General features: G+C 46.1%; 1 protein-coding gene across 7 annotated transcripts in view; it reads left to right on the top strand.

Annotated features, from left to right (window-relative positions):
* Window positions 1–13,059, top strand: part of dlg1b (discs large MAGUK scaffold protein 1b) — a 100,336-nt gene that overhangs the window by 15,175 nt on the left and 72,102 nt on the right. For 4 of the 7 annotated variants that reach the window (XM_026149163.1, XM_026149167.1, XM_026149165.1 and 1 more), the window contains exon 3: window positions 6,732–6,895. In XM_026149163.1, coding sequence (XP_026004948.1) covers window positions 6,732–6,895 — 164 coding nt within the window. Of the gene's footprint in view, window positions 1–6,731; window positions 6,896–11,355; window positions 11,428–13,059 lie in introns of all 7 variants that reach the window. The other 3 variants (XM_026149166.1, XM_026149161.1, XM_026149164.1) reach the window with 1 other exon arrangement.

Here is a 13,059-nt window from a genome sequence, read left to right as displayed (position 1 = left end):
TTATTGTGTGATAATTCTGCCCCTCCTTTGTTAAAGCCGTGAGGACCACACACTGAACACAGGAAATCTCCACGTCTTCATCTCCTCACACAGCTGCACATTTAACGTGTACGGTCACGTCTGTGAGTGCGTGAGTTTGTCCAAACCACGCCTTTATCGAAACCAGCTCGAGTCTGCTGATGTTTCTCAGCAGTCCGTTTGCAGGACCAGGTCTGCCTCAAGGATCCAGGCTCCTCTGATTGTGGTTGTTGTTGTTTGTGATTTGGGGAATAATTATGATGATGACGATGATGATGAAGCTTTATTTGTCACTTGCAGTTTGCTGCAGTGAAATCGGACCTCTTCAAACCAAACGTACATTACACAAACATCACGTCGGGTAGACGGGTCAGAACAGGTAGCATCAAGAAACACAATGAAATGTTCAACACAACAAATTCTGACTGAAGCTGTGATAATTCAGCAGGTTTAAGAGGCCTCGGGCTGCACAGAGACGTGGGAATAACACGGCGCCGGCTTCTGAAGATGTGACGATATGTTGAGTCAGATCAGTTTTAAGTGAAGCTTTTGATGTTGCATTTATAATCTGGACCTCTGCGATCCTCCCGACGTCACTCACAGAGGCCGCGGTCAGCGAGTCAGAGTTCATGGGATGAAGCACACGAACACCCAACGACGTTATTCGGAGCATCGTTATGAAACATGAATCTGATTATTTCTCCTCAAAATCGAGCCCAGTTTCATCCTCTGGAAGCTGAGTGTTGTCGTTCCACTTGTAGCTGCACCGTGGTCACGAGGCAGCGCTCTTATTCTGAAACTACAGGAAGGTGTTTCTCCAGGTGAAATGTGAGTGTGGAGGTGCGTTTCTGTGTGCGATGGGAGAATCGAGTAGACGCACAGATTCACATCACGATGTAACATGCTCGCAGTGTCATGTTCAGGCTTGTGAAACAGGTTGTTGTGGGTCGTTTTAAGAGTCGTGGTGTCGTTCCTGCAATCAGGAAACTTTTATGTGGCGTGTTTACTGTGCGTGGAACAGCTGAGAGACGCTCGCACACTGAACTACACGTTTGACGTGAGTCGTGTTTCACACACGTCCTCACACGTGCACGGCTTTGACTTTCAGCTGAGCAGCAAACCTGTTTGTTAGGCAGATGTGTGACACATTAAAGGAAAAACACCTGCCCACTCCACTGACACTGAGTGTTCGTATCACAGACAGGCTCAAACCCCAAAATGTTTGTATGTTTATCAGTAAACACGAGCGGCTGCGGGAGAACAAAGGGATTTCTCATGATGTTAAAGCTGAAACGTATACGAGTGAGTTTTCAGGAGCACCTGAGACAAACAGTTTGACTCCAGCGATCAGTCGTCGTCAGTATTTCATCAGGTTCATCTAATATTTATTTTCTCGTCTTTCTGTTTCTGCTGCGACAAAGCCGACCCTGGATCGGCGACTCTAAATCTGCATGTTGGTCTGCGGCTGTTTCCGGGCTCAGAGTGAGATTCATAAACCTGGAGATGAGTTAAAGCTCAGCTTTGGCGAGAAGGTTGCGAGGAAGGCGAGCGATGCCGTCACCAACAGCGGCGGCTGAGAGACTCGTGTAAACGTTTCCTTTGTTCTTCGTCGTTTTCAAAAAGACTTTCCAGCGTTCTGCTTTTGTTTGTAGTCGTCGGTGGGATTTAGATTAATCCGCGTCTGATCTGCACTGCTGACCTCTGCGAGCTCTGGGTGTGGCCAGTTCATGCCGCTGCAGTGTGGTCGTGCTGATGGCGACTGCAGTCTAAACAGGCGTGGTCTTTTCTTAGAGCGGACAACAGACGCTGCTGTGTCCGACTCGCTCTAACTGGCTAATGTGATCACAGTCACTGGGCCAGTTATCTGTCAGCTGGTTTTAATTAAATCCCAGTCCTGCAGGTCAGAAACGAGAGCTGAAGACGTCTGAGGAAACGTCCCACTGTGGAAATCTCAGACCTGTGGATTATGCACCGTGTACACGATTTATTAAACCTGATTAATAGATCAGTTTTTGCATTTAGGCCGATGATGTGCTGCTCTGCTTCCCAGTCACCCAGAGTTCCTCTGCCGTCCTGCAGCCGTCGAGCATTTTGGTCTCGGTCAATAATTAAATGTGGAGAGAAAGTCTCGGGTAAAAACAAAACTAAGCATCATCTTTGTGGTTAAGCTGCTCGGGTTTGAAAAGTTTCATGTTTGACTGAAATCAGGGAGTCTCTGCTGTGTTTTACTCTTTTATTTAAAGTAAATGATTTGGTGTTTGAATTCTGAACCTTTCTTTGATTCCTGCTTTTAAAAAATCCCAGATTGCTGCCGTGTTTCCAGCTTCAGGGTCTCTGCGGTTCCTTCGTCTTGCAGACTGTTTGACAGCCTCTGCTGTGACCGCAGAGGCTGTCAAACAGAAAGCTCTAAGTTGGGAAGCAGCTCGCTGGTTTCACTGTAAAACGATCTCTGAGTCTCCCACAATTCCACAGAGGTCTCTCTGTTATTGGGCATCAATTCAGCGCCGTGTTTAAGGTCGTCCCCCGAGGACAGACGGACTGACAGCAGGGAAACCAGCGCTCTCACGGTCAGGTGACCCCGGATCCTTTCATTTACTCGGGCTCAGTTTGCACTGCTTAAGTTTAAAGAATAAAAAAGCTGCATTAAACCCTTCAGTGAAAGAAGCAGCTTAAGCTGGTTTAAAGTGCAGGTCAGTGTGTGCTCTCGATTAGACCTGTTAGTCTCCTCAGTTTAACAGTTTGGTTCATTTACAGAAGTCTGGAAACTAAATACTCAGTGAACATCCGTGTATTCAGTGACGTGACCTCGATTACTTCTGGCTGTTAAATTGTCGCACGCTCTCCACCACTTTGTTGGACTATATAAACCAGCTCTTCTCCTGCTGTGTGCGTTTGCTTCCACTAACCTCTGCCCACCAAAGCCATGTTCACCAGAGAAGTCTTTGAAAGAGTCCCGAAGGTAAATATTTGGTGTTTGGAGCATAACTGTCAGGAAAAAGTGTTTTAAAACCATTTTTGAGACATAATCAGAAACTTTTAAAAGAATTTTCCCTGAAAATCTGATCAGTGACTGCACATGCTGTTTACATCCCGGCACCAATGAAATTAAAGTTGCTGAGTGTGTGCTGCATGTCACAGCCTCTAGGGGGCGCTGGCTGGGAAAACAAAAGCAGACTTGACATTGAGCATCATTTCTGGTTTTTATTTCTCGTCATTCGTCTCCACATTTCATCGTTTAATCCTCTAGCCTGCTCATGGTGACCTCCACCTCCCTGTAATCCAACTTTGTCTTTCTATCTGTGTCTGTATTTGTTTAAATCTACGCTTTGTGCAGCATCTGGTCTCTGCAGGAGGAACTGCAACATGCTGCACACAGTGATGCAGGCCGGCGTTAAAATGTTATGATATCCTTCACTTTGTCGTCTTTAAAGGAACGGTCAGTAAATGTTATTTAGGTTAATAGAAAAAGTGAGTATGCTCATAAAAACAGATGCAACAGCATGTAGTTAAATCTGCCATTAAACTAATGCATCCACTAACAACTTATAATGAATCTGTTAAAAACACCGTCATGTTCCTCAGTCAGACTGGAGTACCTCAGCCTGGAGGAACACAGTGCTACGGCCTCTCCCAGAGGAAAGAAAGCTGGATTTTTATCAGCCGGCAGTCTGCTGGTGGAGGTTTTATCCTCTAACTTTAACTTCTCTCATTTCCAGCTCATGATTTTGATTCTTGAACTTGAGCTTTGCATGATTTTTTCCGCTAAGAATAATCCTTCTTTGTCTCAGTTCATTCCTCCTCCGACTGAAACAAGCTCCCTCTGCTCCACTCTGTGAGGAGGTGCACATCTGCTGCACTCTTCAGGATTATTTCACTCATCAATAACTTCTGTGTATTGGTCTGTTATCTTGTAACGATGTAACCTACCCCGGTGTTGATGCCGGTGTGTGGTGGTCGCGTCCTGGTGGTTTAGAAACAAACCAAACGCTGCAGCTTCGTCCCTCTGGCGTCCTCGCTGTTTGTCGTGGTTTCCTCACATCCTTTCTGATAGTTCCCAAGAATTACTGAGCAGGCCCGTCACAGGCGCTGCGTTGAGACGACGTGTAGTTATTCTTCCAGGGAGGTGTCGGCCTGCGGCTAATGACGTGTCCGCAGCGTGGATTTATCACAGAGTGTCAATCGCACAGCTTATGACTGTGGGGCTCAGTATCAGCAGATATCCAAAGCTAAAGTGTCTGTACGCTAGCTGAGCTTAAAGTCTGGATGGATCTCCACCGTCAAGTCTTTCACTAAGTGCCAAAGGTGTCACTGGTAAAACGGTCAGTGGGCTTCACCCTGTGGGGTCATGAGTGTGGGAGCCTGATGGGATCCAGCTGCTGCTGAGACTCTTCAGTTCGGGGCCAGGATGCTGCAGACGAACAGAGTTCACACAGTTGTGGAAACAAAGAGGCGACTTTGTATTTTTAGTTCTTGCATCAGCTTCTGCGCTGATATCTGAGGCTATTTTCAGTCATCAAAGGCTTTTACAGAAGCTGCAGTCAGAGAAAATCACAGCGCTCTCCTGCACTGATGTTGGCTCCATGTTGTTCTCAGTCATGTGACCGACCGGCCCACGAAGCACACCTGATGATAAATGTGATAATTCAGCCCGGTTCAGGGTGAGTCTGCAGGTTAGAGACGTTGCAGCTCCACGTGGCACTGCTGGTAGCCATGGTAGAGGCTTTTATTGTGAAAGAGCAGAGCATAGGAAGCCCCTGAGTGCTCAGAAAGAACGTAGTTTAGTTTGGACTGTTACAAAGCAGATAACACCGTCATTAAAGGCTGCAGAGGCAAAGAGCCCAGAGGCTGAGAAAACAGTGGGCAGGTTGAAAGAATAAAAGTTTTGATGTTTGTCTGTGAAAAGCAGTCGTGTTTCTTTGTGCTGGGAAAGCAGAGAAAGGTCTATGGGGGTGGGTCAGGATGCAGGTGGGTTGCAGTGGGTAAGATGGCGAGCAGAGCTGGAAGTTTGAAGGTGATCCGCTGCCTGTCGACAGGCGACGGTCTGCAGAGGTGGAGCCGGAGCAGCTTTTATTTGATTGGTTCGGATTGTAAATGTGGACCCAATGAAAGTTTCCAGTGGGTGTAAAAGTAGGAGACTTTATGGCGGAGCGGCTTTTTGTTTTATTTATAGCACTCGATGTGCCAAAGCTCCAAAATAGAGGCTGTAAAGCCTCCAGGAGCCCGGAGGATGTTTGGGATTCCTCATTAGTCATGATTCTGCTTCCTCGGATCGATCCAGGCGCTGCACTCGTTTTACATTTTTACTGAGCTCGGTACTTTCTGAGGTCGTTAGAAATCTGTGTGGAAAGGGTTAACAGGCAGCGAGACGCCGCTGCGGGCTGACGGCGGGGAGTGCCAGAGATTTAAAGGCCAGTGGTCATCCCGAGGAGCTGTTGAAGTGGTGATCTGACGGTTTAGGGGGAAACATCTGTGCCGGCTGGGCGGTCAGCTGCCACGGCGAGCCAAAGAAAGCCCGCTTATTTTAGATCCGCTCGCTGTGAGCGCGTTTCGGGATGTAAAAAAAGCTCGCTGGATGCGGCTGCCAGGGCGAAGCTTTTTATAATAACAGCCTACTGTAAACATCTGAACGTGGAGTCATGATATCAATCACGCCGTCAGTCGCTGTTAGTCCCTCGCTGCAGCAGTTTGACCTGCTGAGCTCAAACCGAGGAGGTCAAAGCTTCATTATTTGAGCGACGTGCTTCAGCTTGTGGCCTCATCAGGAACGTCTGCATATAATAAAACAACCAATCATAAGCATCCATACAGTGTGGCAGAAGCATGTACGGCTGAGTATGATAGCTCAGGTTAAAGTCAGCCATCGTCCCTGGAGACGATTCATAGTTCTTTAAAAACAGGACAGACCTGCTCGAACACTCACAGAGATGCAGGTGCTTTATTTTGAAAAGCTCTGCTTTAAAACTCCTGATCTGTCTGATTCTTTTACTCCTGCTTTAACAGTGAAATGAGTCACTGTGCAGGAAGATTTCCATCTGAGATTCAGTGTTTTTTGTTTGCTTTATTCTTCATTTCTCTGAATGTGACAGGTGTGTATCAGGTGACTCACCTGTGGAAACCTGATCCTGACCTATAAATGAAAGCGTGAGCAGCATTTCTTTAATCTGTTTTAAAAGTTTTTAATGGCAGAGGAAAACCTCCAAACGTGTCACGTGCTGTACTTTTACTGAACGTTAATGTCGGCCTGATGAAGCCGTTTCCTGTGTGTCGCCTCCGCCTCGAACAAAACCCGCGGTCGTGACCCCGACGAGTGTCAGGTCGGTGTTTGTCCTCCACTCTGGCCTCCCTCGCCTGCTCCGTGAGCTCTGAGCTCAGCGAATTAGATTTTTAAGTGAAGAAATACTCAAATCTAAAATGTTTTATGAGACGGGAACCTTTCACTTCTTATCAAAGCTTTTATTGTGAAAAATTAGTAATGGAAACTGATCAGATTTCAGCTTAATTCTGATTAAATAAAATATATTTCTACTCTAATTACAGCTGCGACCTGCGCCAGGGAGAGCAAAGGACGTGCAAGCTGTTAGACAGGAAATGACAAAATAGACGGAGCCTTCAAAATAAGAGCGAGGGAGGAGTCTACCAGTCAAAGACAAATAAAATAAATGAAGCTGAAAACGACTCCATTACCAATTGCGTGTCTCTCTGTGTCCTCGCAGATATCCAGGAGTTTTACGAAGTGACCTTATTGGACAGTCAGAGATGGGTGGAGTCTTCCAAGGGGGCGGACCCCATGGCGCCCGTCAACCTATGGGACTTCTCCAGCCTTCAAAGTACAACGGTGACCTCGGACACGCTGCCCAGCCTTAGCACCAGCATCGAGGTAAGAACTCCAGCTGCTGACAGCTGCCGCTCCGCCTGTCAGGACAGGAAGTGCCACCAACACTCGGGTTCTTTTTCCTGCTTCCTGCTGCTCTGTAGCAGAGACGCCGACCGTTGGTTAAAAATAGAAAACGGTAAAAATAGATCAAACCTTTCAGACCTCGCAGGATGAAAAATGAAGCTGCATTTGATTTGCAAAGCAGCTCGATGGACAAACTGACGCCATCTGTTCCCCGCTCGCACTAAACGAGGAAAAGCAGGATTCCCGCCAGCGCCGGCTCCTCGACGGGTACAAACGGGTCGAACTCCTGGTCACAGCGTGTTTGGTTTGATTAGTTTGGGCTGATGAGCAACTCGTTTCACTGCAGCAATAATATTTCTGCTTGGAGCCTCATTAAGTGTCGGTTTTCTTCCTTCAAAAGAAAATTCACAAAAACTGTGATGAGACTGTTTTATCCAGAACGTTAAAATTACAGGAGCTGAAATACATTTTTGTGCTTCTGATTTCCAAAACCCTGAAACGCATAAATGCATCTTTAGCTCACGCTACGCTGAGCGGTTGTGGTCGGTCGTCTCCTAAAGGCCAAGAAAACCCCTCAGTCAGTGTGTGGATGCCATCTGTTATCACTCCTCCTGCTCTTATTTTGAAATAAGAGCTGGATCTTCCTGTCTTGTTTACCAGTTACAGCAGCCATGTCTTGGTATTTCCTGGCAGTGACAGAAACAGTCATCACTCATACATGAGAGATTTAAAAATAGAGAATGACACGGTGGTGTTTTGGCGTTCGTAACTGGAGAAGCCAAAATGAAACCTTTTCTTTCCTGTTTACTTTTCTGGGCTTTTTTAAAATATAGACGTAACCACAGTGATGTCACCCTTTGGTTTTGTCCTCAGTCTTAGCAGTTTGGCTGCCACCATGTTGGTGTGTTTGGAGCCAGTAGTGAACATCTAGGTAGTTAAATGCTCAGTTATCTGGTAATGCTAGCAAGCATGCATTCAGAGACATGGAGTGGTGCTAATTAATGCTAACATCCAATTTAAATTGTTACATTTCATTAAATCTGGAAGTCAGACTTCTTGGACGGTCTGTTAGTGCCGTAACCTCACTGTTGGTCAGATGATGTCATTAAAACAGTCCAGAATACCAGCTCAAGCCTGGGAGCCAGCTAGCAGCTACAACCACCTGTGTCGCCATTCACCTGTCAAAGAGGCCACGCCCCTGAAACTACAAACTGTAAACCCTTAAACGGCTCTGGAGACCAAAGCGGTTTCCGTATCCGGCTGTGAACTTTTTATTTAAAAAGTCTGTGGGAACTCACTCGCTGCCGGAGCCTCTGGTGGACATTGGAGGAACTGCAGGTTTTCTTTTGATCATGAATTAAATGTTAACTTAATTTTTCATGTTTCAAATGAACTTTTAGTAATTATGTTCTGCAGAATTCGTTCGGCAGCACTTTCCTAGTTTGTGCTGTTTTTAACATTTGGCATTTCTTCTTAGCTGCTCTCACATGTTAACTAAAAACATGTAATCACTGCGCCATCTGGTGGTACAAATTGGTATTGAACAAAATGAAAGTCGCGATTCAGCCTGAGCTTCTGTTTCACGCTGTGCACAGGTGTGTTGGACATAAATCTGGAGCGGCGTTTCTTCACCTTGAGTTTAAATGATGTTAAAACAGAAACTCTACCAAAGTGCTTTTAAATGTTTGACTGGGTCTGATTTTCAGCCATGAGAGCAACTGTTCAGTTTCTCTCGTCTGTACGTGACCGTGCGCCTCCGCAGCAGCTTTGAGCTAAAACACGACGTTTGTGTTGGAGGACACGATGGCGTCAGATGTCCTTCACTAGTCCACAGGACAGTGATGATGATGATGAAGATTTAGATCAGCAGCCTGAGGAAGAACAAACTTCATGAGTTGTGCAGTTAAAGCGAGGAAAGTGAAAATGAGACGAGTGATGTTTCCTTCTGCAACGACAGTCAAGCGTGTGAGCGCTCGTGGAGCTCATCCAAAGTTATTAAAGGCGGAGCTGCTGGTTTCTGTGTGTGTGTGTGTGTGTGTGTGGGCGCGTGTGTTCCACTCGCTGAGGTTGTGTTTAACCTCAGGTGTGGTTTTGTGCTTCTGACTTCCTGATGACATGTTTGAGGGGCCGTGTGTGTGTGTGTGTGTGTGTGAGTGAAGGGAAAGCAAAGATCAACTGTTTCCCTCCACCTGATTTTTATCTAAACTGTCATCAGTTACACTTCATCACCATCTGGCAGTTTGGTTACGTCAGTAATTTATTGATTGTTTGGTTATAAAACGACCAGAAAACATTAAAACTGATCCCTCGTTAGTCCCTGAATCAAAGCGAACGCATTAATGTTCGAAAATCCAAACGACGTTCAGTTTCAGGGAAAAAACAAACGATTGTTGTTGTCTGATGTTTTTAAACACGCATCTCAACAAGAAAACAAACAGAAATAATGTTGAACATCAAACTGTTATTGATTGGAAATCCACAGATTTAAGTTACACTTTCTATAATATAAGAAGAACAAATCTCCTCCAGTTTCCAGTTTTTTGCTGATCTGATGTAAACCTTTGTGAGGACGTTTAAACTTCTCACTTGAAAAACAGTCCGAGGTCACCGACGCTGAGATTTCACTCTCGTGTTGATCTCACAGTTGATCAAAGACATCATTGATCAGTTTATTATTGGAGTTATTTTACCTGCAGAATGAATCTGTGTGTGTGCAGACCTGCTGCTCAACCCTCAAACTACAACTTGGTTTATTCCAGATGTTGTGAAGTTCCAGAGTCAATGCAGCACATCAACAGTCTGTAACAAACATCAGAAATACAACAGAGCAGCTCGATAAAATGTAACGTCACAGAACAGAAGATAAAATCGCACAAAACCAAATCAAATGGGACAAAAAGTCAAATAAAATAAAGACTCGCTGAAAGTAGAACTCATGGAAAATGTTCAGTTTAGTAGAAAAAGTGACTCTGCAGGTAAAACGGGGGAAAAAGACAGAGTGAAAGTGGTGACTGATGTTTTAGTTTTCTGACGTCTTATAATTTGAAACAATCGATTGATTATTGGTAAAAGTGAGAGATTAATGCCAGCGATCTCCATCAGTCTGCACGCTTCACATGCTTTTAAAGTTATTTTCAGTAAAGTTTCTGTTTTCTCTTCCTGAAAAACGAGAGCAGAGGCGGCAGGTTGTTTGTTTGGCGCTTTAAATCCTGAGACGTCGGTGTTTGTGCGTCTGCGTTCAGCTCAGCTGAGCTTCCGTCTGCGGCACAAACACGTCTCCAAGATGTGATTCGCGACGTCGTGGTGAACGCCAACATGTGAAACGTGAAAGCCGGCGATTCTGTTAGTGAAACGAAAACGGAGCAGTCTGCCTCCTCTGCTTCTTTCATTCGCTCTAATCCCGTGTTTTCATAATAGCAGATGGGATCAGCCAGAAATTGGAGTATAATCCAGAAAATGTTATTTTGTGTCTTTGTATGAGATTGTTTTTTTGGGAGGGGGTTAAAGCTAAAGTCTGCAGAGGTTGCCGTGGCAAACAGCTGGAGTCTGGATGTAATGCATCATTATTCCCGTGCTGTGCACTCGGGCAGGTGGACGGAGACGTTCATCCGCTCGCGGCTGGCCTGAGGTTAGCGTTCAGGGTTGCGGGGCAGCTGATGCACGCTCAGGATTTACTCTGACGCTCGCTATGTGAGTGAGCGGCACATCCAGGTTAAGTGGAGGTTACGGTTCTCATCCGATGGAGCTGGCCAACCGTTCCTCTCTTCAGGCAAAGCTAAGCCTGCACTTCCTGAGTGAGGCATCGGGCTTCTCGCTTTGAGGAAGACAAAGGAAAATGTCTGAATTTAAAAATGACACGAGAAGCTTCTCCAGAACGTCTTTCACCTGCTTGTCTGTTTGCTCCCGCCTGATCCAGTCCGTTTGTTGTGTGAGGAGCTTTTCCAGAGCCGGACTGAGCTCGTTCATCCTGGTTTTTCAGTCCTGTGCTTTCAGCTGTCCAGGACCCGGGTTTGGGTCACATGGGTGTAAAGGTGAGCTGGTTGTTTGACCAGGCGATCAGTACTCCATCTGTATCCTCTGGAGCCAATAAACTGGCTCCTTATTTTCAGAACAGGTCGAACGTGACAGCCATAATGACCCCGGGAGTTTTCTGCCAGCCACCATAACACGCTGCTGCAGGTGGGGACTCGTGTCAGTGAGAGCACAGCTGGTTGGGTTTCAGTCCTTTGCAGATGCATGAACGGAGGCAAACATGCGTCAGTGTGAGGTGGACATATTTCAGCAGTCAGAGATGGAGGGCGGGACGTACGCATCATGTTTAGATCGGAGCACAAACCTGACGTTGGCTGAGATGTTTCAACCTGCTGTGTTGTTTGATTGAATGCTTTTCTTCTTCTTTCCTCTTTTTCCCGACTGTAAATGCTCATGCTCCCCCGTAGGACTCCCCCCTCCTAAACGAAATCCTCCACACGTTGGCGCAGGCCAAGCGCCCGCCTGGCCGTGACGGACAAGTAAGTACTGCCTGCTGTTGGTGGGAGGGGCTGTCGGTGTCGTCCACCTTCGCCGCATGTCCCATCCAGTCCTCGTGTGCTTTTTTTGGGCCATCGGAGGGGTGGGGGTCAGGGGTCAGGTTCGCCCAGACGGCCTCAACGTGTCGCTTTGAGTCGTTCTGATCTGAGTTTGGATGAAAGTGGAACCAGAGCTGAAGTCTGAGGGTTGTTTTTAACACTGATCAATAAAACAAACTCGCAGCTCTCACCGAGGAGCCGTGGCTTCATGGTCGGCGTGTGAGCTGAACTCTGACCTGACGCTGCGCTCCTCCAGTTTTCATCCTCCATCTTCACGTCTGGTCTCAGTGTTTAAATATTTCTGTCAGCAGGAACGCGGCGGCACGTCGAGGCTGTCTGTGCTGTGTTCAGGGGTCGTGGGTTCATCGTGCTTCATTCGTTTTGGTTCATGTTGTCGGGTCTGAACGGTACACCTCCGGTCCTCAGAGCTGCGCACACACACACACACACACACAGCTGTCACTGATGTGGTAAAAACTTTATTAACTGATTTACACGAACGACTTTTCGTCGAGTGAGTCTTCAGTCGTTTAGAGTTTACGCATCGAATCAGGTGTGACGAGCTTTTCTTTTCACGCTGTGACCATAAATGGAAAACGAGACACCATGTTTCACATGAAAACATCACAGCTAGCTAATAGATGCATGTGAGCTGTTATTCTGCAGTTATGAGCTTTGAGAACAGTTGGTGCTCAAAGGCTTCACTTTACTGGAACAACAAACCTAAAATGTAACCAGTGTTTCCAAAACAAGCTGTAAATCAAAGTTAAAGTGATATTAAAATCATTTAAAGTGTTAAACGTGGATTAAAACTGGCCGAGGGTCTCAAACTGAAGCCAGATGAAATAGATTCATTTACCCACAGCACAATAGAAACACAGTAGATTTAATAGAGCTGTTCACAGCAGCAGTAAATGTGTTTAAGAACATTTTACTGATGCTTTTAATCTCTTTAAATGATGCAGATTAAAAATTCACTTTAAGCTCAGGATACGGCAGCAGAAGTTTGTTCGTTAGCGCCGTGCAGATGTTAGTTCCTGATTTCAGCTCTGCAGCACGGTTTCATTTACATTCAAGTCCAAATGAGTCTGAAATTGAAGTGAAACTCTTCGATCAGTTCATGTTTATTGTTTTTGATTGAATTTCACTTCCTTATTTTATCCAAACTGAGCAAATAGACGTTCAAACTTCACTCAATTCATGTCAGCATGTCTCAGATATCAGCTGATAAAAAGTAGTGTTTGAAATGGGTCAACTTTACATTTTGAGCTGTTAGTGAGAGAGTCTGTTAAAAAACACCGGGTATGACCCTGCAGCCAGGCTGAGAGCCTGCCTGCTCCTGACCCCTGAGTCTGCATGTGTGGAGCTTTTATTGTGAAGGAGCCTTGCGAGGCCTCCCCCGGACAGACTGGAGCTGTACTGGCGTTCAGCACCTTCGTGGTGGTGGTTCGTGTGGATTTCAGTTCAGGTTTCCGTGAGGCTTCGGTCCTGCGCCGCCTCTTCAGGCTCCTGTGTGTCTCGTGTTGCTTTCAAATACCATCCTCATGTGTTTCTCAGTGTTGTACGTTTCTGAGC

Source organism: Astatotilapia calliptera, chromosome 18, assembly GCF_900246225.1.
Source record: "Astatotilapia calliptera chromosome 18, fAstCal1.2, whole genome shotgun sequence".
Taxonomy (NCBI): Eukaryota; Metazoa; Chordata; class Actinopteri; order Cichliformes; family Cichlidae; genus Astatotilapia; species Astatotilapia calliptera.
The sequence above is the reverse complement of the archived record's forward strand: the minus strand, read 5'-3'. Positions and strand labels throughout refer to the sequence as shown.